Source organism: Adiantum capillus-veneris, chromosome 15 (assembly GCF_014529385.1).
Source record: "Adiantum capillus-veneris isolate H3 chromosome 15, ASM1452938v2, whole genome shotgun sequence".
In the NCBI taxonomy this organism is placed as follows: Eukaryota; Viridiplantae; Streptophyta; class Polypodiopsida; order Polypodiales; family Pteridaceae; genus Adiantum; species Adiantum capillus-veneris.
Genome location: NC_140945.1, coordinates 16,194,235 through 16,221,790, shown reverse-complemented (window position 1 = coordinate 16,221,790; position 27,556 = coordinate 16,194,235). Strand labels below are relative to the sequence as shown.

Genomic DNA, 27,556 nt, shown 5'->3' with positions numbered 1-27,556 from the left:
AAAAGCTTGGGAACATTTAGAGCATAATTGATTAAGCCTAAAATTATTGGAAGCAAAAATACTTTAAGACTACCATCAAAGAAGATGAGTCTGTTGAAGAGTTGCTTCAAAGAATCAAGTCAATCTGCTCTTAACTATAAAATGTTAACTCAAAGACTGAAGATGATGATGTTGTTGTTAATCTACTTTCAAGAGTAGAATCCTGATTGCTAGAGCTTGTCAAGACACAATATATTTTACCAGAAGTATATCCATATACACTAGGTGAAACCTGGTTTGATGAAGGTCCTACTATGCATGCTCGTAAAAATATACTTTCTTTTACTTTTGTTCTCAGAAAAAACACACACTATTAAAAATTGTCAAATTAAAGCAACAAAGTCCAAGTCTCAAGTCAAGTTTGCTGAAGCAATGCACACATAAGTGTACATAGAAGTTATTGAAGATGCTGGGGTGGCTAACTTTGTATCCATAGATGATTCTTACGCCTTCCACGGCATCCTCTTAGCTTTTAAATGACGTTCTGACCTTGTCATAATAGGGTTTAAACAATGTTCATACCGTATATATGTGGTAAGACCGCACACCAAATTAAGTCCCCTATCATAAAAGCACTAAATACAGGAACCTAAGGTACTTGAATCATACGGGGAGATGTCAGTAGCAACTTAGTCTACTGTATGCGATCCAGAGTATAAAAGTAAGTAAACCCATGCACATGCTACATGGATTTCGATCCTAGAAGATCGCACCCCATACTCTTTAAATGTTTTGAGTTACCCTCAAGGGGGAATTTTGGCTACTTAAGGCTAACATGATAATATGTGGGTGCATGTACCTTGGATTGAGAGGTTAAGAACTTAACCTCCCAATTTAGAAAAGAATCCCTATGTTAGGATCTCTTTTGAGCCTACATTTGTAATCTCTTTCATGATGATAGATCTCTTTTTTCTTCAAATCCATCTATTTAAAGGGTCTCTCAAACTCTAACAGGCAGTCCCCTAAAAGGCCACCTCAAGCAATTAATTATGGTACCTTATGCAAGAAAAAGAATGGGCACTTACACTAAAAGAAGGTTTTGTTAAATGTAGCACCTTCCTCTATGTTATTAAATATAACATTAGTTAAAATTTGTTATATTTGCTCTTTGTCTTTAATTAAGCCCTTCTTACAAACCTTCTCAAGAAGGTAAAGAATGTAAGAAAAGGTGGCAAAGGTGTGTTCTAGAGTAGGCGATGAATATCACAACAGCAGCATGGATGTCTTCAAGTGGAAGTCACTCTGTAAACAACTATTCCAGCAAAGAACACTCACATCTGATGAAATAATTCAAAAAGAGTTTTGCTACCTTTTAAAAGCAACTACCATCTAGTCTTTGGGCGCTAGATTACATTTGATCCGGCAATTTTCTTATTTGTTATTTTGTAAGACTACGCGTCCCCGATCCCTTTCTATAATGGCAGATATGGAGATTAGCTAATGCAGGCTTTGAAAAGTTTCACTTCACAGAGGCCCCTAGTTCATATCCCACTATAACCTTTTACGCTGGCATAACGTTAATGACTCATTCAAAAGTCTTTGTCTGATGATAGATACTGGACATTTCCTCAAAGAATGGATTAGTTTTATATTGTTATTTTCAAGGTATTTCACGTTGAATAATAGAGTGAGAAGTTGTCTTATTTTGTTTTAAAAAATATATGTGCAGGATCATAACAGAGAGCTAGTATGCCACAGAAAATCGAATAGGTTGAGAAGTATTTCATAAATTATCAGATATGCAGGATTATAACACACAAATGGTGGTCAGAGTGACTGTGAAGTATTGAATAATACGGTATTCCAGATCAAAAAAGGCCAGCAATCGATTACCTTTAATATTGTAGGTGTTGGCAAGTCTATGTGCTCAACCCCATCTCCCATAAACGAGCACATCATACTAAAAGCACCGCGATCATAGAAGGTATCCTTCCTTGTGATCAAGAATGAGGAAGTCAAAAAATCCTGCGTGGAGGCCACTAAAATCTCTCCATTTTTTGGCGTACACAAGTTGTTTTGAACCTACATCACCATCAGAATTGCATTCACAAAACTCATACATCAAGACCACATGCTTTTGAGAAAAAGGCTGTAGACAAAAGTCAGACCCCCATAAGCATCAGAGCTTCTGTTCGAGCCTCTTCTGTTTGAGGAACATGTAGATTCATCTCATCTCCATCAAAATCTGCATTATAAGGATTGCATACAGATTCATTGAAACGAAGAGTCCTCCACGGTTTGACTCTTGCCTGTTAATTAGTTTTTGCGAAAACAAAAAGTCAGCCTGAACTCCAAGGCTCCATGCATCCAGGTGAAGGTACATGCAGAGAGTAATATAAAGTCAACAAAATGACATTAAAAGATCAGAGACCAACCCTATGGCACATAATAGACATTTTATGGAGGCTAGGCTGCCGGTTGAAGAGTACTATGTCCCCATCTTCCAGATGTCTTTCTACAATGTCACCAAATTTAAGCTCGGCTGCCAAACGTCTCCGATCGCGTGCATATTTAATGAAGCTGTACCAATGTAATTCAGAATCCAGAACTCATGTTGTTCTTCTATTTATAAGCTTCAACTAGCATAATAATGAAGGCGACTCAAAAAATTCACGTATTACATTTTAGTTCCAGAACTGTCAACAAGGAAATTCGCCCCTGGGTACTTCTCCCCATTAATGATTCTCTGCCTGAGCTTCTCAATATTGTACCTTGAAACCTTCTCTGGATAAGTGAGGTTTACAGCCATCAAAATGGGAACAGCAACCTGTCATTATCACTGTTATTAAGTCTCAGCCTCTGACATGTCAAGTCTTTCGATGCAAACTAAAGGCCTCCTTGAGTGGTTTGGAACCCTCACCTCTGTTATTTTGAGATTAGGATCGGGTGAAATAACTGTACGACCAGTAAAGTCTACACGCTTTCCTGACAAATTTCCTCGAAACCGACCCTGCTTTCCTTTTAAACGCTGTACAAAACCGCGCAATGGCTTTCCTGGAGGTTGCATGCTAGGAGGAAGCCCTGGCAACTCGCTGTTTATGTACATTGCCACCTGAATCTGAAGAAAATCCCATGTTTCCTGTACAAGAAAAGATATCAAACATGTGATCAATTTCAAAGAAAACTGTCACTTGGATACAAAGAACTACATTTCAAGACATGACATTCTTTTCCTGCAGAAACATCCATGACATGTGAACACCCGGAAAAAAAAGAGAAACAAAGAGAAACAACACATACCATGCAGTTTGCCAAAGGGTTTCCATTTTCCAAATTAGTTCTTAAGGAGAGATTGCTCTCAATTATGGTTAAAAGCTTCACCGTAATGTCATCCTCATTGCTGCATCACAGGCATCATGTTACTTGTGATCATTATGCACAGTTTCGTCAAAGTTTCATTTTTCGAGAGAAGAAGCAAATAAGCGGCCGAGGGAGGGAAAGGGATAAGCACCTTCCTGCAGCAGCATCCATTTCTACAGATGGCCGGATTGCACAAGGTGGGACTGGCAAGTGTGTAACCAGAAGTTTCTCTGGCCTACCATGTATGTCAAGAATCTCGCAGTCCTGGCATTTGAAAGCATTAAGTGGCAAAAGAGACACTGTAACCACTTTATCTTTTTCAAAGAAGACATCAAATATTTTCAATCTTGTGCGGAGCCCAAAAAAAAAGGTACCTCCTCAGAAATCTTCTCAAACAACCTCAAGACCCTAATAGGATTAAGATCATCCTGAATACGGTTTAAGTATGATTTGATCTCCTTGTTATGCTTGATAGCTTCCTCTAGCTGCCTAAAATATTCATCTCGGAAGTTCGCAGCAGCCTTTAGGTATTTCTCATGAGCAATCTTTAACGTATAGCCAATCTTTTTGACAGTTCCTACATTGAAAAGTTACTCCATCAAGTTATGTTTGACAACTGCAACAATCCTCATATTTGTGAATGCTGAAACAATTTGTCAACCTTACGAGAAGACAGAATCAAATTGCAATTTGGAAATTCCTCATTTTCCTTGAGGTGAGCAGAGAGTTACTAACCATTGACATCACCACAATTCGGGCAGAACTTCACACGCTTGCATAACTCTACAACCTTCTTAAACACTGCTCTTCTTTGAAGAACTTCAATTTTTGGATTCCGCATGCGCTTCAAGCTTTGATGCCTGTCCTTCTCAGATAATAACACCGAACCACATGTCTGCCCAGCAAGATCACAATGCTCAAAATATGAAAGATTTTAAACTCACCAATGTGCACTTGAAAAATACACAAGACACTTCCAAACTGGCCACCTTGTCCCCGAAGAGGCTTATAAAGCTAATCCAATGGGCCATCAAATAGCATTAGAGAAAGCTCAATAGTAGATATATCTCTTGCATTGAGAATGCTATGAGCAACTGAACACAAGCCTTGTGAGGTACCATGCCAAACCCAATAGTACGAAGCAATTGTTACCAACAAAAAGGTGAATACCACTCAAAACAAAACTTTTCTTTTATGTCAGGATAACTTATAAACTGGAGCTTACCTTGCATATGCACTGAAGTATTTTCACAATAGTTTTGAAATATCCAATGTGAAATACAGGTAGCTCTAGCTTCAAATAGCCAAAATGGCCTGGGCATGTTGTCAAAGTCCCATAACACGTCAAGCACTGGGCATCGCGCTTCTTCCTGGTAGTACCCTGTCATAATGAACAGGAATTTGGTATTTTGATGGAAAATTCAAGGGCCTTTGTAGCAGGTTCAGAATCATTCAATCAAATAGGCTGAATGATAATACGGAAAAATGTATATAAACCAAGCAATCTTAACAGCCTTAGAATTATTAAATACACATGCTCAAAAGGATTAAGTGAATCCAAACACATCTTGATGTAGGGGAAGTGCAGAATTCTTAACAGTTAACTACTTGGCTGATTTTAAAATTCAGGTTTCACTCGCAAAAATTGAATGTGTGACGAGACTGAATCTATTGAACATCCATTTTAAGGACATTTACAAAAAAATACTCCAAGCTGAACAAGCTAGTTCTATGAGAACACAAAAATGCTAACATACAGCTTTTCTGATATGAGAAAAAAAAGATGGTTCAGGATTACCATGCGAGTATCCAAGACACCATAAGGAACTGGATTGCGTTCTGGAAGCTGGTAGAGGGAGCGCTCAAAGACTTGAAGCTCAGCAGCCTTGACAATCTCATGGGCAGCCATGGTGGTGAAGCGAATGCTCTTACTGAACCTCACAATCAACGAATAAACTTCTTGTTAGAATAAAAAACCACTTGCACCATAGCAGAAAACTATTCATAAAGAAAAGTGAGTCAAACAGTTCTGTTTCTTTCAATCACACTTATTCAAGGCTTTGCTGATTAAGAGAGTAAAGAGAGCTCATATCAACCAATACAGGATGGTAGCATGCTTTCCCTTGAGAACATAATTTCCCTTTACACAAAAGATTACCAATTAAACTTTGGACGGCTTCCTGACCCTCCACTGCCCTACCTTTCTCCCTCAAATTATCCCCGAGGTCATGCCACTGGGTCAAAACTCAAGTCACTCAATTTTGATAGCCATTGCCATTTCATGCTGCCCATCCAAATACAAGCTTTGTGTATTACATGGCATTCTGGAAATAGAACTGTTGACTTCCAGGTCCCACTGGCTTTGAGTATGTCTCCTGTAAACATGTTTTAGGGGTAGGGTTTGTGTGTCTAGATTAAAGACAAAATTGGCCATTGCCTTTGTCTGGCCAGTCACAGATTCTCTCTCTTTCTAGAAGGGTGGTCCATGCCAAACTCCAAAACTCAAGTCAGAGAAAGAATCCTCCTATGCTGCACAATGACCTCCTCTCTCTAAACACTCTCTTCCCTGCCTAGATAGCGCTTATTTTCTCTCAAACTGATCTTCCTTTTTTTTCACAGAGGAGCTGTATTTTAGTACTTGAAATCCCCTACTACCTCGCATACGACCGAGCACAGCCGCAAAACAGCCCCCACTCCCTAACCTACACCTGGAAAACACTAGAGCCACCACCGGACAGGAGGTGTGAGAATGAGGGGCACAGGTCATGTATATACTGATAGAGACTGCAGAAAAATAGGGTGCCCAGACTGAGCAGTCAATAACACTGCCACATAATCAAAACAATGGAACATGGTCAAAAAGCTAATAAATGTGCCATAGCATCTAGAAATAAGGCAATTGGACAAAAAAAGGGTCAATTTACTAATAAAAGGTCCAAGCAATAATGATGGACCAAAATGAGCTAAAAATGCAGATGCAAGGCCAACGTGGCCTACAACCATGAGAACAGCATAGGATGGCACCACCTAGTGGTTCCATTTCTCCAATGAGCAAAGAACCAAAGAACTAAGCAGTGGCACAACTGGGCAAGAAAGAGACAGTTGGATTAGTGACATCGAATTATGTGTCAAGCTTATAATCCCCTGTGCCTGACACATACGGAGCATTCAAGACATCCAGACGACTTGCCGAGACCAGGCAGCAGACAGAGGACTATGTTACGCACAGATAACACATTGGTTTGCACAACATGGACTAGACATTGACTGGCTGCCATCATTACAGCAGTAGCACAGCTGGGCAAGAAAAAGATAGTTGGATTAGTGAGATCTGATTCTGTGTCATGTTAATAATCCCCTATGCCTAACACATACAGAGCATTCAAGACATCCAGACACCTTGTCGAGGCGAGGCAGAAGACACTAGACTATGTTACGCACAGGAAACACAGTGGTTCGCACAACATGGACTAGATATTGATTGACTGCCACCATTACAGTACACCCGGATGCCCTACACATCATAGTTACAAGGAATTGCCATTTTCAGGTCTCCATTCCCCGTTCCCATTCCAACTTCCCATTTCGAATTTGCGTTCTCTGTTTCAGATGTGAGTATCCATAACAGAGAATAGCATTCCATGTCCGTTGCCGTTCCCCATTCCGATTTCCCATTCCGGGTAACTATGCTGCTCATCCACTTCTCACAAAGTGAGAGGAACAGAATTTTGAGGCAGGCTCCTTGGCAGCTCTCTAGAGGAGGGACATGGATTTCACCCAGGCAGCCTCTACGACCAAAGACGATATACTACACACACCAGCTCGTGAGCATCTCGGAGAATAAATTCATATCACTTGATGCCAAGGTGGCAGTTGCTCGACTCAAAAGTATCCTCACACTATTGTCATAGAGGTGGATAGAGAAGCCCAGGTCCTCAGGGCAAAAAGTAAAAGCAAACTATGTTGAGAGGAGGTGGAGCTGATGTCACGAGGACGTGGCAATTGCTAACTCGAGTTATTGGTTTCTTTCTTATGGTTTTTGTTTTATTTTTGGGACCCTCTTTTTGAAGTTGCAAATGCCCGGACATTGTACGGCCACTGTGAAACAGTAGTTTCACCCGCAGACGGGAAGTTGGTCGGCACTAGAATTCGGGTAGTAAAAGGGTGTCTAGGCTCAGTTCAAAGTCATCTAGGTCCCCTTGCTGCACTTAATAAGTTGGTGGATACTAGGAAACTATATATACCTAGATGTATCCAAGAGAAGCCCAGATTCACCCTTAAGGACAGTGCAAGGTATAGACCCATGGTAGTCACCCACAAGACAATATAACCATCAGCTCCATCATGCATAGTATTGACAAAATACCACGACATCCCCACTAACGTCGTCAGTGCCCAATAGTGGGTGTAGAACTAGGTACTAACATATGCTCCCCAACACAACACACACCACACGCAGACACAAATGAGCATACATCAACACAAAGTTCAGCATGCTGAGTTTCTGTCATGACTCCGGAGATCAAGGGCAGACTCAGAGACTCGGCCATAATGAAGCCTAGCACTAAAAGAAGCATTAAATCAGAAAAATTAGCACAAAAATGAGGTAGTTGATAGGGCATACGCACTACAGAAGATAGAAAGAATTAGCACAATATCAACTGGTGGTAACTCGGACAAAAATTTCACAATGTGAAGTCTGCATGTCCGCTATACAACTAAAAAATATACCTAGATGAATCCAGGATAAGCCCAGATTCACCCTTGAAGGAAAGTGCAAGGTATAGACCCATCGTAGTCACCCACAAGACAATATAACCATCAGCTCCATCATGGATAGTATTGACTAAATACCACGACATCCCCACTAACGTCGTCAATGCCCAATAGTGGGTGTAGAACTAGGTACTAACATCTGCTCCCCAACACAACACACACCACCTCGCACACACACATGAGCATACATCAACACAAAGTTCAGAATACTAAGTTTCTATCATGACATCAAGGGCAAACTCAGAGACAGCCATAATGAAGCCTAGCACTAAAAGAAGCATTAAATCGGAAAAATTAGCACAAAAATGAGGTAGTTGATAGGGCATACGCACCACAAAAGATAGAAAGAATTAGCACAATATTAATTGGTCGTAACTCGGATGAAAACTTCACAATGTGAAGTCTACATGTCCGCTATACGACTAAAAAATATACCTAGCACTAGGAAACTAACTCAAATAAGGCACGGTGCCAAGGTCAAATAAGGCACGGTGCCAAGGTGGGGTCACCAAGAGAAAATCACCCGAGAACTGGGCTACATTGCATTTTTGGACGTGGTCCCAGTGGTGAAAGATAGTCAGAGGACCACTGAGAGTTCATTTCCTAAAATTAATAGAACTGCTTTTTTGGGCCACAAAATCTGTTCGTGTCATTAGTTTCAAAATGACAAGGGAAACATTTTATTACTCTGTTGTAAAGACAACTGATGCACCAGTTGAGAGATTTTTTAAGCTTCCCATGACTTTACCTAGGACCAAGAAGCTCATTTTCAGCATTGGAAGGCATCAGATGCGTGTTTACAGGGCTGTTTTGCTACATTTTTAGCGATACGCAGGTTTTGGCAGCCATGGAACTCTTCCCTTTTACATCTATTTGATCACAGATGCATTACAGGTGAAGCGCAGAAGAGGAGGCGCTCGATTTATGTTGGGGGGATGCTTCATTGAGAACCTGTCACAGATTAAGAGCTATTGTGTGCAAGCTTTCCCTCTCATGTACAGTGTAGTGCAAGAAGTGATGTCGTGCACTCTCTACACTACTCTCTCTCCCCCCTACGTGCAATTATGTGATGCCCCACAAGAGGACTTTTCATTTGACCTATGTATAGTTGTGTGGTCTTATGCTTCTGTGCCGAGGCAAGAGCCTCTTTGAGCAGGAACAGGAGTAGCTAACTACTACTCCAAAAGCAAGCATCGGTGAGGGTGATAAGCTCCCCTTATAAGTGCATTTTCAGTGCCGGTTATGCGATGTTTTTGGGCTGTTTTGCAGCCGTATGGATGCAAAAGCATTGGGAACAGTGCCCCACTGTTAGAGGACAGTTCCGGGACTGTTTAGGGCTGAAAACAGGGTAAAAACCAGTAAATGCAACGAGCTGTAATTGCTGTTTTTGGGCTGAAAACAGAGGGTTTAAGTCCTTGGAAGTGAGTTCCAACAGGGGGATCTGTTCAGGGCGGGCGAGTTTTGGGGCTGTTATGCTGCCAAAATTTTGCCAGAACAGGTGTAATCTAGTAAAGACTGGTAACAATCCCTATGGTTTATGCCTGTCAAACTTGACCTTCTAGTATACTAAGCAACTGCGCACAAACTCTTGCACATCCTTTTTGAGTCTCGGCCAAAAGAAGTATCTCTCTACCCCCTTCATGGTGGTAGCAATGCCCCAGTGACCCGTGAAAGGTCGACAGTGGCATTCGGTCATAACCTTTTCCCTCAACGGCTGTGTAACGCACAACATGGTTTTTCTCATCAAGTAGCCTTCCCGAATGGAGTATCCTGCTATTGTCTCCTCATCCCGTATTCGTGTGAAAATATCTGCAAAATTTGTATCTGTGGCATACTGGTCCACCATATTCTCAAAGCTCCTATGATGTATCGCGGAAATAGCCAGAACCAACAGTTTTCGAGACAAAGCATCTGCCACCACATTCTTCTGTCCCTGCACATGGACAATCTGGAAGTGAAACTGTGACAAGATGTTCGCCCACCGCATCTGCTTTTCCGAAAGCTGCTTCTGTGACAAGAAGTAGCGCAAACTTTGACAGTCTGTAAAGACAATAAAATCCGCTCCGAGTAGGTAATGCCGCCACTGAGTAAGAGCATGGATAATCGTTAAAAGCTCTTTCTCATAAACCTGTGCTGTCATCTCCGGCCTTAAGGACAATCGGCTCTCGTAAGCAATGACATGGCCTTCTTGTATTCCAAGCAGCTTGTATATCGCGTTCATACTCTTGCGTCAACCAAGAAGAAATAAAAAGCTTCTTAAATTTCAGCCATTTAACTTGCGCAGTCTTGTTTAAAAGAAGCGTGGACCACCAAGTTCGAGCATTCCCCTTAAAGTAAGAGGCAGCTCTCCGAATCTTGGAGTGCTCTGAGTAGCCTCCTCCCGCGAAAGCGATGTCAAACTGCTGTATAAAAGACAAAGCCTTCGAAGCATCTGAGTATCCTGAAAAAGTATCAAATTTGATCGAGTGGCCACCTTCCTTAAACTCTCAGACTTTCTTGCTTTTATCTTCCAGAAAGTCATAATGGTTGGCTTGATAAAAATTCTTCTTGTTCGCATAAAAGTTTCCGTCATCGGAGTCTGAACTGTCAGTCTCTGGGCGAGATTTAGACTTCTTTGCCTTTTTCTTGCCCTTTCCGAAGCGTTGTTTCTTGCTTCGCTTTTTGCCTTTCCTATCTTCTTCGCTCGAATCTGAAGAGCTAGAAGAACTGTCAGAAGAAGAAGAAGAAGAAGAAGAAGAACTGGGTACTCCTTCAAAGTGAACACACTTCTTCTGTTTCTTTGCTTTGTCAAATGTCGACTGACGACCCAAATAGCTCGGAAAGTCAGTGCCTTTCTTCTGCTTTTTGCCGTGCTTTTTGGCTTTCTTTTGCGCGTCAAAAGGCTGAGCAATTCGTGCATCAACCACCTCTTCTAATTCCTTCTCTGAATATTTCTTGTGAGCAGAAGGTTTCTTAAGAGCGGGTTTCGGGGGTGGTGGTCTGGTTTTCTGCCACTGCTCATGCACTTCCTGAAAAGAAGTCTCACTCATATATTTTGCAAATTTTGGGTCCTTCGCAAAATTGAGCATCATCTTTGTTGCATCACCGATCAATTGACGATGCTCCATCTCTCGTTGCTCCGCCTGAGTAGAGCCGAGGCGAGCCATACTCTCTGCCCGAATCTTCGTTGTGATCCCTGCCCGCATCTTCAAATGCAGAGGGAGTCAACTGATCCTTGCGTGAAGCCATAGGTGCCGCGGAAAAAAAATTGGGGATTGGATTTCCCGTAGAAGAGAAATCAGCCATGCTCTGATACCACTGTAACAGACTTGGACACTCGAAGTCAAGAATCAGTCACCACAGCACCAAATAACCACTTCAAAACAATTCATAGATCACAATAGATTTGCACTGGCCCGGCGGAGTTCCGTGCCTAGAGATATTGGCCCCAAAGACTGGCGCCCCTTTCGGTATTTCTTTATGTATTAAATCAATGTCAAAGAGCGGTTAGGGTTTCACTCTCAAACTTTGCGTCCAGATGCTCTCTGTACAGTGAGCCCTAAACCACTTATTTATTTGTTTACAAGGGATGCCCAAAAGCAGAGCCCCAAAAGCTTCCAGTTCAAAAGCAAGTGCTCTCTCTCACAAGCTCTCTCTGTGGCTTTAATAAAATAAAGCAGAGCTTTCCCTCTCTCTCTCTCTATCTCCAATTTGCGTCGCCCAAATCAGCCTTTTTCAGTGCCGTAAAATCCGGAGGTCTGTACTGCTGCCATGTGGCATTTCTGCCACCTGTTATAGGGTTTCCAGCCACTTTAGGCTTTCAGCCAGCAGTTAGGGTTAGGGTTTCCAGAAATTAGGTTTCTGCAAATTAGGGTTTTTGGCAGTTTCTGCTCTTGGTAGCCACGCCATCACTTTGTGACACAATGGTTGCAGCTCTTCGCCGAAAGGATGTGTCTTTACATCTAAAGTCATGTCTCTTCACCAAGAGATGTGTCTTTTCATTTGTGTCTCTTCGTCTTCTATATAAGGAGCCCTTGTATCACACTTTCAATCAATCAAACACAGAGTCTTTTGAGTCTTTCTTTGAGTTCAGTTCAGTTTCTTAAGTCTTAATCATGAGTTTAAGTACTTAATAAAGGATTAGTACCTAGAATCATCACAGTGGTATCAGAGCAAAATTTTTCCAGGGACCCTACGCTTGTGAGCCTCTCACCCTTGATGCTACACTCTACCCCTTTCCGGTGTTGTATGGAATCTGAAGAACGGTGGCCTATGCACACATCTCGACATGAGGTAACATAATTTACTTATGTTCTCGTATAAAACATATTACAGTCCACCAGAGACAGCAGCATGGCTGTGTGCAAGCGTGATGCTCGTGCTGCTGCATGGGTAAGAGCGAAAGTGTGTGCCTTTTCAAGCTACAAGGTGTACCTCTTCAGTTGAGTACCCCTTCATGTGAGAAGCGGAAACTTTGGGAACGTTGGCTGAGTGCATCCCTTCGCTGGAGCCTTCTCGCGTCACATCCTCTCCCAAGCGGCACATGCTCTTATCCAAGCAGCACATGCACTGATTCACCAAGCGGCAGAAGTTTCCCCAAGCGGCAGCTGAAATATTTTTACGCAAGGCACTTTTCTTTACGCTGGGCAACTTAATACGCTGGTAGCCCTCCACTTTTACGTTTAAAAAAATAAGGAGCCTCAAATTCCCTGTTTTCAGTGGCCGCCCAAAGCCCCAATTTTTTGAACCCAAGTGTGAAGCCCTTTTACACCTCTTGGCCTCTTCTAACCATACCCAGCGTTCAAAATGACCAACAGACAACGTTACGTACACCCATCGCGACCCTCTACTCTCTGCTTTTGCGTTGACTCGGGGGGGAATTTGCGTGCGCGGGATTCTACGCCGTCATGGCCGACGATGCCTTCGACGTTCCAATCCTCTTTCTCTCGTATATAGAAGACATTCCGGACGAAATCCTGCCGGAACGCGAAGTCATCGTAATTCCCGATACTCCGGAACCCGAATTTATTATCATTCCCGATTCGCCAGAACCCGACCCTGTTCCCATGAACGCTCGAGTTTCCGACAGCACTCCATACCAGCAGAGATACCAGTTCCTGTACCCCAGGTTGTACCGGCTCCACAAACAGTACCTAATATACGTCACCCACCGCCACTCGACACAGTTCCAGACTTGGGTGGTGTGGCATGTTGTTCTGACGTGCAAGCCGCATCATCTTCAACTTCTACGAGTACTTCCTTGGTCAGAACCCTCGTCTCGCCTACTCACTGACAAAGTGCAGAGTGGACGTGATCAACAATATATTTCACTCCAGCCGCTGATGTGTGTTCACAGCGAGATTCTAATTCCAGATTATACACCTTTGACACCCGCTCCAGAAGAAACACCTCCATTAGACAAGATCGAGGATCTAGAGGATTCGGACCTAGATCCAGAGTTCCTGGCAGAGTTCGGCGAATCTTCGGTAGCGGCTTCTCCTGTCTACATGCCCCATACTTCTCCAGCTTCTCCTCGGTACTCTCTCTGAGGCAGAACTATGTCGACGTCCCAAGCAAAAGAAGATGGCCAACAGGCACCGATGCTTGCTCTCCTCAAGGAACAAATGGAAGCTTTACAACAGACTTTTACAACAAGTCTTGCTTCCCTCAACACTCGTTTGGAGCAGATGCAACACACACACTTCTTCTCGAGCAAACCCTTCTACTGCTACACCCTCTTCTTTAGAAGCTTCAGTGGACGCACACGAAGACGAACCAGATCCTACAACAAAGGTAGCCAATAATGAATTACAGCTTCTTTATAAAAATTTTAATTCCGCACAGAAAAAGAAGCTCGATGTTAAGCTGCCAGAACCATACAATGGTCGCCGCGACAAGCGCGTGCTAGACCAATGGATATTTAAGATGGAGGTCTACCTGTCCAATACGGACTTGGTGGAAAGTAAGAAAGTTGCATTAGCCAGTTCATTATTAAAAGATACAGCATTCTTGTGGTGGCAACGTAGAGTTGCTGACGGTAAACGCACCCCTTCATGGGACAAATTCCGACGCTCCATTCGCAAAGCATTTGAACCTGCGAATGCGGACTTTCATGCCCGGTCTGCTCTCCGCCGCCTGAACCAAACAGATTCCTTGGCCGCGTATATCACAGAGTTCCAAAGGCTAACTCTAGAGATAGAGACCCTCAGTTCCTCGGATAAACTACACAGTTTCATCGACGGACTAGAACCCAACCTAAAGGATGATGTGCAAAAGTTTAACCCAACTACATTGGATGCTGCCATTGCTTATGTCGAACGGCTTGGAGACAATCACCGTCCAACTCGGACCTCATTATGGACAATCAGTCTTCAACCAACGGCCGCTTTTCTCAATGTGGTCGCCCAAGCAACTTTAATCCTAATCGGCGCTCACTACACCAGCCTCAGTCTTCTGGACAACAATTTTCTAGAAAGCAGTCTTTTTGGCCTCAGTTCTTTGGACAAGCAGCAGCTTCATATAATGGCTCCTCTTCCAGCAACAACAATCGAAATCAAGGAAGGTTTCGGTCCGACCGCCGACGTAACGGCCATCGTAGTGGTTCAGTAGAGCAACAAGCCTCTTCATCGGCTCCCTCCACCTCTCAGTCCAACAACACAAGATTGTGCACAATTTGTGGTGGATCACACAGGTGGTATGAATGTCCGAAGCATCCAAACCCTTCAAATATACGGCAAAATTCAAATATGGAGTCATGTACTGATTCAGAACACTGTCCACCTCCTATAAAGGACAAAGGCAAACAAGCAGTTCGTGCGATTCGAGTATCCAAAGTGGTTAGCGCCTTAATGCTAAATGCCCACAATCGCACCTCAGTTCCTATTGATCCTTCTAACCAGGTGCTCGGTCTTCTTGGTTTCATTGGTCAACATCCAATCAATGTGCTCGTGGATAGTGGATGTTTCACAAATTTTGTCAGCACTTCTTTAGTCAGCAAGCTTCACCTACCAACCCAACAGAGTTTGGAAGCTTTTCAAGTGGAACTTGCAGATGGTTCATTTTTTAACTGCAACAGGAAACTTCAACAGTTACAATTTCAAATTCAGGATTACCAGGATCAGTTAAGCTTTACAGTAATGCCCTTATCGCACTACGACATGATTCTTGGTCAATCTTGGCTGTATCAGTATGATCCTGTCATCAGTTTCAGAGATCATTCCATTCGGCTTTATCATGATCATCGAGAAGTGGAACTTCGTGGTCTTTTTAATGCAAAGCCTATCACCTTGGTCTCAGCTTTACAAGCGTTTGGTTCGCAAACATGATTGTGCAACAGCCTTGGTTATGTTGCGAGAAAAAGAAGCAGAAACGGAAGAAACATCAAAATCCTCAACATCACCCACTGCTTACTTGCAACATCCCTATTTTAAACCATTCATGGACTTATTTCCTGATGAGCTCCCAACTACATTACCTCCTCGTCGTCCTGTGGATCATACAATCGATTTGATTCCCGGACAACCTCCTCCAGTTCGAGCTCCTTATCGCGTTTCATATTCAGAATCTCAAGAAATTCAGTGACAATTGGAAGATTTATTGGATAAAGATCATATCCGTCCCAGCAAAAGTCCTTTTGGCGCTCCAATCTTACTGGTAAAAAAGAAGGATGGCTCCATGCGTCTTTGCATTGATTATCGTACTCTCAATAAGCTGACGATAAAAAACAAATTTCCTTTACCTTGCATCGATGAACTCTTTGATCAACTATTGGGTTCAAGGGTCTATTCCAAGATCGATTTGAACTCAGGTTATCCCAGATTCGCATTAGAATTGGCGATGAATACAAAACAGCTTTTCGAACAAAGTATGGTCATTATGAATTTCTGGTCATTCCTTTTGGGTTAACCAATGCCCAACCTTCATGACCTTGATGAATGAAACTTTTGGCCCTTATTTGGATAAATTTGTGATTATGTACATCGACGACATCCTTGTCTTCAGTAAAACCATGGCAGATCACAAAGAACACTTGCAGATTGTCTTTGAGACATTACGTACAAATGTATTGTACATCAACAAAAAGAAAAGCGAGTCACGTGGAATATCTTGGACATGTGATTTCTGCTACAGGGATTGCTGTGGATCCAAAGAAGATTAAGGTCATTGTTGACTGGCCTTTACCTCTCACTATTACACATGTGCGATCTTTCTTGGGTCTTGCTAATTTTTATCACACCAAAGTCAATAAGTTCTCAGACATTGCTTCTTCTCTAACGGAATTGACAAAGAAGGATAAGCTACATTGGACTCCTAAAGCAGAAAAGTCTTTCAATGAACTCAAGCATGCTTTGACAACAACAGTTGTCTTAGCAATTGCAGATCCTACTCAACCATTTGACGTGATGACCGATGCTTCTGATCAAGCATCAGGTGGTGTTCTCATGCAAAATGATCGTGTCATTGCTTTTACAGTCGAAACTTTTCAGCAATACAAATGCAATACCCAGTATATGATAAGAATTTTTGGCTATCGTACATGCTTACCGTAATTGGAAACATTACCTTCTTGGCGCAGATTTAGTGGTTAAAACAGATCATCAGTCTTTGACGTATATTTTTACTCAACCAGTGATGAATCCTCGTCAAGGAAGATGGGTTGAATTCTTGGCAAATTTTCACATGGTGATTCAGTATATGCCTGGTCTACAAAATGTGGTAGCAGATGCTTTGAGCCGCATGCCTCAAGCAACCAATTTTGCCATAACAAATCTGCAGATGGAAATTCCTACGTGTTTCAAGAATGAATATTTGACAGATAAAGACTTTGGAGATGTTTTTCGAGCCCTCAAATCTCTAAGTCCCACTCCTTCAGAGATGAATATGTTTGCAGCATATACAATTGTGGATGAGTTACTCTACTGTAAGGATCGTATTTGTGTTCCACACAAAGGATCTTTGAGGAAGATTTTGATACAGGAACATCATGAAGTACCTTTTGCTGCACATCCTGGAGTTAACAAAACGTATCGGCTTTTGTCAGCAACATATTTTTGGCCGCAAATGCAAGTAGGTGTTATTAAGTTTGTGAAAGCTTGTCACTCATGTCAAATCATGAAAGCTTCTCGACAGTTACCTCAAGGTTTACTTCAACCTTTACCCGTGCCTAACGAAAGATGGGAAAGTATCAGCATTAATCTGTGTGCAAAGTACAAAGAGCCAGCAGCTGCTCACTCTCAGTCTCTGCGTCCAGATGCTCTGCAGAGTGAGGCCCTTAAACTTATTTATTCTTACAAGGGATGCCCAAAAGCAGAGCCCCAAAAGCTTTTAAAAATAAAAGCAAATTGTGCCAAAAGCTGCCAGCGCTAAATCAGCCAGCTAAAAGCAGCAGCGCAGATTGTGGAATTCCGTACAATGCCACGTCAGCATCTCTGCGCGTATTGTGGCCGTCCGTACAGTCAACGAAAATTGCGGAGAGTCGTATGACAGCCACGTCAATAGATCCTGCGTTTTAATTTTTAGTGTCCCTGGTATCCCCTCGTCACTTGACCATACGTTGGGACAACTTCAAAGGGCTGCCACGTCACCAGTTTGTGACAACATGCCCAAGTGGTCTTGGGTTACGTGCGATCACAAGAAGCAAAAAAAAAAAATTTGGTTCTTCATGATTCTTTCCATGAGTGATGATACCGAACACTACCAAAGAGCTTTGATACCAATGAAATGGGCAGCAGAAGTGAATGATGGTGAATGCTTCAAATGAGTGCCCAGTGCGTACTTGAGGTTCCTTTTATTTGCAGGGAGAGAGAGCCCCCCTTTACTTCATGAGAGTTGTGCAAAGACCAGAACAAAAGAGTGGAAACTGTAAGCAAAAGTGTTGTGAGTGATAGAGAGAGAGAGAGAGAGAGAGAGAGAGAAGATCGACACCAAATGTGGTCCCAAACGAGGGCCCCCTCCAAGGGGCCCCCTGTCACAAACTGCTGACGTGTCAAGCCACTGAAGGACAGAGCCAACTTGCAAATCCCGGCCGAGGGGCCTAAACCCTAGAAGACACAGAAGAAGTTGAAGTTCTCACCAATTTACAGATCCTCGCCGAGTGGGTCTATTTTTAAAGAAGTTCCCGACAACTTATGGGACCCCGTCCAATGGGGCCCAAGTGACCTAAACAGAATAAATAAAGTAGGACCCACATACACACAGAAGAACTTGCGTTTTCAGCTGATGATGTGGCAACAAGCTATATGGATGCCCGGATTTTGCGCAGACTTGCTGACGTGGCAGCCTATACGGATTTCCGCGTTTCACGCTGATTGTGCTGACATGGCAGCCTGTACGGATTTTCGTGATTTACGCTGGCTAATTTTCAGCGCCAACATTTGGACCAGTTGCTTTTGAGTTTCAAGCTTTTCATGTAAGCTGCTTTTCAAGGCCAAGGGCCTTTATAGAAGTACAAAGGGCTCAGTCTCTGGCACACTTCGGTGAGAAGGTGCAAAGTGCGAGTACCGGCATTGTACTGAGTTCAAGTAATATAAAGAAATACCGAAAGGGGCGCCAAGGTTTGGGGCCAGTACTCTCTTGGGTGGAATTCTGCCACTCCGTGTCACGTGTGCTCTCTCTCTCTCTCTTTCAGTTCAGTTGTTATTGAAGTGCTAAAAGTCTATTCAGTCTGTTCTTTTCTATTGGCACGTGGTGCCTATCTTGTGACACCCCCTCTCTATTGCTAGAGAGGTATTTGCTTTACATTGCACAAATGGTGGTACAATGATTCTAGATGCTGAGATGCTTGACGGGAATTGCGGTAGATGCGAGGTATGGCAAGGCTAAATGCTAAGATCTGAAAACGCTATGGATGCTAATGACCGAAATCTGAAACACCAGTGACGCTGAGGGATCTGCGATTGCGACAAGGCTATGGACTGGTCTGTTACCGCCGGGGACAGCGATGGGCTGAAAACTGAAAAACGCTAACTATTTTGAGTGCTGAAATCTGCGATGGCTGAGGTGCTGAAAATGCTAGGGTTTCGGAGACTTGATGGCTGTAATCTGCGACTGGCTGAGGGCCGAATGCTGAGGGTACGGTGAGGCTAAGGGCTGAATTCTGAAAACGCTGGCACTAGGTGTCACAAGGCGGGCACCACGTGCCAATAGAAAAGAACAGACTGAACAGACTTTTAGCACCTCAATAACTGAACTGAGAAACTGAGAGAGAGAGAGAGAGAGACAAGGGACACGGAGTGGCGGAATTCCACCCCAGAGAGTATTGGCCCCAAACCTTGGCGCCCCTTTCGGTATTTCTTTATATTGCATCAACACGGTACAAGCCGGTACTCCAGACTCTGCATCTTCTCCAAGAAGCATGGCAGAGAATGAGCCCTAACCTCATATTTAAAGGCTTTAGGCCCAAAAGCAGTTTACAGTAAAAAGCCTTCAAACTTAAAAGCATCTAGTCCAAAAGCAAAGCCAAAAAGACGGAATGGCGGAATTCCACCCCAGAGAGTATTGGCCCCAAACCTTGGCGCCCCTTTCGATATTTCTTTATATTGCATCAACACAATACAAGCTGGCACTCCAGACTCTGCACCTTCTCCAGGAAGCATGCCAGAGAATGAGCCCTAACCTCATATTTAAAGGCCCTAGGCCCCAAAAGCAGTTTACAGTAAAAAGCCTTCAAACTTAAAAGCATCTGGTCCAAAAGCAAAGCCAAAAAGCTGCCAACGTCACGGAAACCCGTACAGCCTGTCAGGTCATCAGCCAACGCAAAACACGGAAATCTCCTTGCTGCCCTTAGGGTTAGGGTTAGGGTTAGGGTTTTTGCAATTTTAGGGTTTTTGGCAACAGAATTAGGGTTTGCAAGTTTTAGGGTTAGGTTTCCAAGATTAGGGTTTGCAGGTTTTAGGGTTAGGTTTCCAAAATTACGGTTTCAATAGTTAGGGTTTTTGGCAGAAATTAGGGTCAGGGTTTTTGCTCTCGGGCAACCACATCATCACTTTGTGACAGTTTAGGCCCCTCGGCCACATCTGTAAGTTGGCTCCATTCTTTAGGCTTTGACACGTCAGCAGTTTGTTACATCTCCCCTTCTTGAAAGAGAGTAATCGTCCGCGATTACAGCATATCTGCAAAACAACTCAAGTTAGCTCAAAAATTTCCGAGGGTCATTCGGAGCCATTTTGATCAAGGAGTTAGCTTCTCCTCTCGGCTGTTTTGATCAAGGAGTTAGCTTCTCCTTTCTCCAGATCGGAACTCTTGATATTCCGGTGTAGTAAAATTAGCCATCACACCCAAACCGTACTGATCATCCACAAGTGTCTTGATGCACTAAAATTACATACTCAGGCAATCTCATCCAATTAGGAATTTTCAGTAGTTGGCACATCACAATGCAACACAAATGCTCACATATGCATGTTACAAGACATAGAAACATAAAGCCGGCGATGAACACTCCTCCCGCATAACCTAACAAGGTCCGAGCTGGGAGATATTCAACGACTCCCTCATCACTCCTCCCGCATAACCTAAAAGGAGATTATTTTAGTAGCATACAACCAAACGCTCCCCAAGCATCGGCCTGCGTCGTTCCGATGTTCAAACAATACCAAAACAGTATTTCTCACTTCTCCACCCGGGAGTAAAATCACCAATCATTGAAACCAGTATCAAACCAGAGTCCAACAATTCAAATCGGCACCAAAACAAGTTCAAAACAGATACCATCCATTTCAAACAAGTTCCAAACAGGATCACCAAACAAGATCAAATAGAACTCAAACTTAAAAAGCAATCTCGACATCAATCGAGCTTGAAACCTGCACCAAAAATTAGGGTTAGGTTCCTTTCATGAGGTCGTAGCCGAGCACAGCACGGTCCATCAGCTCTTGGACAGACAGTGTTTCTTTGGCGGCGATGGTAGTCCCAAGAGATAGCAATCACACCGAACCTCCAAGGTCATCTGCTCGAGAAGAGACATCTACTAGGAGATGTCGAGAAATTTCAAGTTATAATCTGCTAGGGTTTCCATGGCAAGCATTTCAGGATACCCCACTCTGCCAGAAGTTGCACTCCGAAGGAAGATGTCAGAAACCATATAACTTCGGGCAAAAATTTTCTCAAAAGCTTGCCAAGTCCTTGGAAGTGTGCAGCTTGGTAGCTATAGACATCAACATCTACATGGCACTGTTTCTGAGAAAAACAGTGACTCGAAACAAATCTGGGATCCTTCTTTTGCAAGTGATCTTAATGGCTTATGCCTTGTAAGACATGAGCGGTGAAGACGGGAGCGCGCCCGATGCGCAATGAAGAGGGGGTGGGAGAGAGAGGGCGAAGATACCTCCAATAAAATTCCATCAATAGCTATGTCTGCTCTTTTGTAGGACCGGTATGCTTTCAGAAAAGCACACGCCTGATGCTCTGATACTACTGTCACAAGGCGGGCACCACGTGCCAATAGAAAAGAACAGACTTTTAAGACTTTTAGCGCTTCGATAACTGAACTGAGAGAGAGAGAGAGAGAGAGAGAGAGAGACGACACGCGACACGGAGTGGCGGAATTCCACCCCAGAGAGTATTGGCCCCAAACCTTGGTGCCCCTTTCGGTATTTCTTTATATTGCATCAACACAGTACAAGCCGGTACTCCAGACTCTGCACCTTCTCCGGGAAGCGTGCCAGAGAATGAGCCCTAACCTCATATTTAAAGGCCCTAGGCCCCAAGAGCAGTTTACAATAAAAAGCCTTCAAACTTAAAAGCATCAGGTCCAAAAGCAAAGCCAAAAAGCTGCCAACGTAAATCACGAAAATCCGTACAGCCTGCCACGTCATCAACCAGCACAAAACGCGAAAATCTCCTTGCTGCCCTTAGGGTTAGGGTTAGGGTTAGGGTTTCTGCAGTTTTAGGGTTTCTGGCAGCAGAATTAGGGTTTGCAGGTTTTAGGGTTAGGGTTACCAGAATTAGGGTTTCAGCAGTTAGGGTTTCTGGTAGAGATAAGGGTTAGGGTTTCTGCTCTCGGGCAGCCACATCATCACTTTGTGACAGTTTAGGCCCCTCGGCCACATCTGTAAGTTGGCTCCATTCTTTAGGCTTTGACACGTCAGCAGTTTGTTACACTAGGGGCCAAAAACTCTGAGTTTCTGGTGTAAAAATGCTGGTACTGCTGGGAGAAAAATGTTGGAGATGAGGCTGATGCTGCGGGTACTTGCCTTCTTCTCCTGCCTCTTCTGCCCTTCACTAGCGCCCAAGGGGCTGCTTATATATGCGCTACAGGCTGGGTATTAATTCAGCCCCACGATTTGCTTTAGAAGCCAAAGGTCACTTAATTATTAAGTGCACCTTTAAGAGGTGGTTCACATGCGGTAAGCTGGGCCTCATATGCGAGGTAATGCTTATGCTGGGTGCTAAACTGCTTATGCTAGGTACTAATGGGTTGTGCAATCAGAGGGTATGCAACTACTCTAAGTGCCTGGACATGCACGTCCTACGTACAGGCTCACAAGGGTGCCAGGACACTGCCAAGGCTGACCTAAACCCTAGAAGTAGGAGTTACAGCTTGTCCACATGCACATAGGGTTAGATGTGCACGTGACACAACACGGCACGACGGAGTTCTACGTCAAGAAGCACTAGCCCCAAAGACTGGCGCCCCTTTCAGTATTTCTTTATTATTGCTCACAGCAAAGTACAACTCCCGAGGGTCCTCTGATCTCAAACTCTGCGTCCAGATGCTCTGCAGAGTTAGGCCCCAAGGGCTCCTTATAAACAGTACAAGGGTTGCCTAAAAGCAGAGCCCCAAAAGTACTAATCCCCAAAATCATCTGCTTCCAAAAGCCAGCGTGTGACTACTATCTATCCTTTTTGTTGATTTCTTTCTTATTATCTATTTACTTTCACTTTTTGGAAACACCCCTCGGGAAATCTAACTGCCCTGCATTGCATAGCTAGTGTGGAACTGTCCAGAGGGAGTCCAGGCCTGAGGACAAGAGAGCACTAAGGTTGGACAAGGACTATGGTTAGCCAAGTGGGGTCATTGACTAGCCAAAGTGGAATCCTTTGCTACAGAGGCTACATTTCAGTTCTGGATGTGGCCGCAGTGTACAAAGAGGGTCGGATGACCTAGAAAGATACAATGGCAGCATCTCCTAAAATTTAGGGAACTGCTATTTTGGGACCTGAAAATGTGTTGACGTCATTATCTCCGGAATGACAAGGGGAACATTTTCTTACTTTGCCGTGAAGTCAACTGGGCAACCGGTTGGGATATTTTTAGACGGCAACCCCGAAACGGGAAAATGCTTATAAATATGCCAAGTGGCACCTTCTGGTGCACTTTCCTCATGCAACAAGAAGTGGCGCTGAATTTGAAGGAGAGAGAGCCTTATTTTCAGATTTGTCACAGGTTAAGAGCTATGGAGTGCTTGCTTTCCCTCTTATGCACAGTGCGGTGCCAGGAGTGATGCCTTGCACGCTACGCACTGCCCTCTCTCTCCCCTTTGGCAGTATGTTATGCCCCTCTAGTGGGTTCTTCATTTGACCAATGTACAGTTGTGTGGGTTCATGCGCGATTGCCGAGACAAGAGCCTCTTGCACAGGTACTGGATTAGCTAGCAGCTAATCCCCCCGCAGGTACAGGTGAATTCGGAGAGGTTTCACGCCAGAAATCTCGTCCGATTCAAAGGGCAAGTAGCCCTACACGTGCGGGAGCTCGAGGACTTGCTACGGATGCGACCGGCACGCGAAACGGAGCCCGAAACAGTAAATTACAGCCTGCTGTGTATTTTTGCAGGTTTAGGGTTTTGGCCCTAAACAGACCCTAATACCCCCAGAAGGTTCGGGGACGCAAGGGGACCGCTGTACAGGTGATTTGGCGCATTTTCAAGGCTGAAAACAGAGAATTCAGCGTGCTGCAGATTCTCGCCAGGTTTTGCAAAGCGCCCGTATGCATCGGGAAGGTCAGTCAATGCGTGGGAATACTGACTGTGAAGGGTTCTAGTACAGTTATGCTGCCGAAATCGGGCTGGAATAGTGGAAATTCAGCCGAGTTTGTGCGGGGCAGCTTGTAGGGAACTACAGCGTTTATTCCCTCTTTTGAACAATAAAGAAATACCGAAAGGGGCGCCTAAGTTAGGGGCCAATCTGGTGTCGGTCTACTCATACAGGTGCAATCTAGCAACCTGTATCCCTCTCCCCTTTGTTGTGTCTTGAAAGTACAGGTAAAATAGACGACTAATAATGGGTAAAAGCTAAACCAAGGTTTGAAGTAAAGTCTACCGGCCTTTTTGGATTGAACAGGCCAGTTTCATGGTTCCATCGACGGGATTAAATGACTTTTTCCCATAGAAGTGAGCCTTGGTCAGTTTTGGGCTTGAAGACACAGGGGATCATAGACCAGACACAGGGAATTGCAATTATGGCTAACAGACCAGATGATGTGACTGAAGAGGTTTCCTCTTCACAGGGTCAACAGACACATGAAGTGGGTGAGTCCTCAAGACCACCACAAACGGATGATGATATATTCAGGACCCAGTTGGCTACTGTTGTGGCTATGTTCACACAAGTAATGCAGAACCCGAGGTTTTTAGCCTTTCTGCAACCTCCTGTTCCGTCTCAGCAAGTTGGGTCACTGGATCATATTCAAAAGCCTGTTAAGGCTCGAGCACAGGTGATTCATACCGCACAGTCAATGGAAACACCTGTACACTTGACGGAGAACATGCAGTCTCCACAACCTATGCCTAAGGTGCAAGAACAGGTGGCTAAGATGCCAGTCTTTCAGGCTGTACCAGTTCAGCCCGCCACCTTTCAGCAGCCTATAGCTGGTTCTAATGGGCAGGGAAGTAACTTACAGGCTATGCAACAGGTCTTCCCACCACCTTCAATACATCCTGGCTATTTTGGAGGTGGATCCGTATTCCAGAGCATGGTTGGTCATGCACCTGGAAATCAGTTTTACACGCCAGGAACAGTGTTCGGGGGTGCTCAAACGATGATGCCTAACCCCATGTACAGTGTCATGGGTATGCAACCAGGGTTTCAGAGCACTCAGGGCCAATTTGGGATGCCACAGGCAAATTTTGGTATGGCTGGAATTACAAATCAGCAGCCAAATATGGCATTTCCAGGTCAAGTTAATAGCGGCCAAGGAACACAAATGAACCCTAATAGTGTTCCCATGTTTCAGTCACTTCCATATGACAATTTAACGCCGCTGGAGAGGCCAACTCCATACAAAGAAGGTGGCAAAGGTGTGTCTTTCACGACCTTTACAGGGTTTGATGACAGGAAGAAGGCTCTCTCATTCCTCCAGCAGTTTGACAAGGCCTATGCAGGGGGAAACTTTAGAGGCTTCAAAGGTCCATAAGGCAGCCACTTTCTTGACAGGGAATGCGGGACAATGGTGGACAACTTTATTGCTTCAAGGGCAAGCTCCGTCCACATGGATTTACTTCAAGCAGATTTTTGCAGCAGCATGGTTATCTGATGATTTCGAAGCAGATGTCATGACAGAATGGCACCAGCTTAATGCTGCCACTTGCAGAAATCTGGATGATTACAATCGGAAGTTTTGGAAAGCTCTACTTCCAGTAACTTCCCATACGTTTGTGCCATTGACAGAACAGATTGAAAAATACTGTTGTGGCCTACCCAAAGGATTGAGAAAATACTGCACGAAGACAAAAGTCACTACTTTGACGCAGCTCATCGAGGTAGCAAACACTGGCAATGGTTTGCTCAAGGGAGAAGATTGTGAATTTAACACTGGCGTCAAGGCAGGATCAGGCAAGAAAAATTCAGCCAAGAAGCACGTTCCCAATGAGGCTCCTAAAGGGACTCAGGAGTCGGCCAACGCAGGGAAAGACAAAGCTACGGCTGAATCAGAAAAAGGACCAGCAAAGAAATGGAAAAGACGTTTTCCTCGCAAGTCCGAAGAGCAAAAGAAGGTCCTGAGGAATTAAATGTCACCAATGTGTGACTACTATCTATCCTTTTTGTTGATTTCTTTCTTATTATCTATTTACTTTCACTTTTTGGAAACACTCCTCGGGAAATCTAACTGCCCTGCATTGCATAGCTAGTGTGGAACTGTCCATAGGGAGTCCAGGCCTGAGGGCAAGAGAGCACTAAGGTTGGACAAGGACTATGGTTAGCCAAGTGGAGTCATTGACTAGCCAAAGTGGAATCCTTTGCTTCAGAGACTACATTTCAGTTCTATATGTGGCCGCAGTGTACAAAGAGGGTCGGATGACCTAGAAAGATACAATGGCAGCATCTCCTAAAATTTAGGGAACTGCTATTTTGGGACCTGAAAATGTGTTGACGTCATTACCTCCGGAATGACAAGGGGAACATTTTCTTACTCTGCCGTGAAGTCAACTGGGCAACCGGTTGGGATATTTTAAGACGACAACCCCGAAACGGGAAAATGCTTATAAATGTGCCAAGTGGCACCTTCTGGTGCACTTTCCTCATGCAACAAGAAGTGGCGCTGAATTTGAAGGAGAGAGAGCCTCATTTTCAGATTTGTCACAGGTTAAGAGCTATGGAGTGCTTGCTTTCCCTCTTATGCACAGTGCGGTGCCAGGAGTGATGCCCTGCACGCTACGCACTGCCCTCTCTCTCCCCTTTGGCAGTATGTTATGCCCCTCTAGTGGGCTCTTCATTTGACCAATGTACAGTTGTGTGGGTTCATGCGCGATTGCCGAGACAAGAGCCTCTTGCACAGGTACTGGATTAGCTAGCGGCTAATCCCCCCGCAGGTACAGGTGAATTCGGAGAGGTTTCACGCCAGAAATCTCGTCCGATTCAAAGGGCAAGTAGCCCTACACGTGCGGGAGCTCGAGGACTTGCTACGGATGCGACCGGCATGCGAAACGGAGCCCGAAACAGTAAATTACAGCCTGCTGTGTATTTTTGCAGGTTTAGGGTTTTGGCCCTGAACGGACCCTAATACCCCCAAGAGGTTCGGGGACGCAAGGGGACTGCTGTACAGGTGATCTGGCGCATTTTCAGGGCTGAAAACAGAGAATTCAGCGTGCTGCAGATTCTCGCCAGGTTTTGCAAAGCGCCCATATGCGTCGGGAAGGTCAGTCAATGCGTGGGAATACTGACTGTGAAGGGTTCTAGTACAGTTATGCTGCCGAAATCGGGCTGGAACAGTGGAAATTCAGCCGAGTTTGTGCGGGGCAGCTTGTAGGGAACCACAGCGTTTATTCCCTCTTTTGAACAATAAAGAAATACCGAAAGGGGAGCCTAAGTTAGGGGCCAATCTGGTGTCGGTCTACTCATACAGGTGCAATCTAGTAGCCTGTATCCCTCTCCCCTTTGTTGTGTCTTGAAAGTACAGGTAAAATAGACGACTAATAATGGGTGAAAGCTAAATCAAGGTTTGAAGTAAAGTCTACCGCCCTTTTTGGATTGAACAGGCCGGTTTCAGTCTGTCTTGTCCATGCAACCATTTCTCTTCCAATTGGCC

At 44.2% G+C, this 27,556-nt stretch overlaps 1 protein-coding gene across 1 annotated transcript in view; it reads right to left on the bottom strand.

Annotated features, from left to right (window-relative positions):
- The window catches only part of NRPC1 (nuclear RNA polymerase C1), an 82,644-nt gene that overhangs the window by 36,913 nt on the left and 18,175 nt on the right, over positions 1-27,556 (bottom strand). Inside the window, exons 2-12 of the mRNA XM_086530108.1 lie at positions 5,138-5,270; positions 4,565-4,720; positions 4,075-4,234; positions 3,714-3,916; positions 3,491-3,603; positions 3,280-3,379; positions 2,900-3,118; positions 2,661-2,806; positions 2,415-2,559; positions 2,148-2,288; positions 1,873-2,061 (exon numbers count right to left, since the gene is read on the bottom strand). Of these exons, the coding sequence (XP_086386234.1) occupies positions 1,873-2,061; positions 2,148-2,288; positions 2,415-2,559; positions 2,661-2,806; positions 2,900-3,118; positions 3,280-3,379; positions 3,491-3,603; positions 3,714-3,916; positions 4,075-4,234; positions 4,565-4,720; positions 5,138-5,270 (1,705 nt within the window). The remainder of the gene's footprint in view (positions 1-1,872; positions 2,062-2,147; positions 2,289-2,414; positions 2,560-2,660; positions 2,807-2,899; positions 3,119-3,279; positions 3,380-3,490; positions 3,604-3,713; positions 3,917-4,074; positions 4,235-4,564; positions 4,721-5,137; positions 5,271-27,556) is intronic.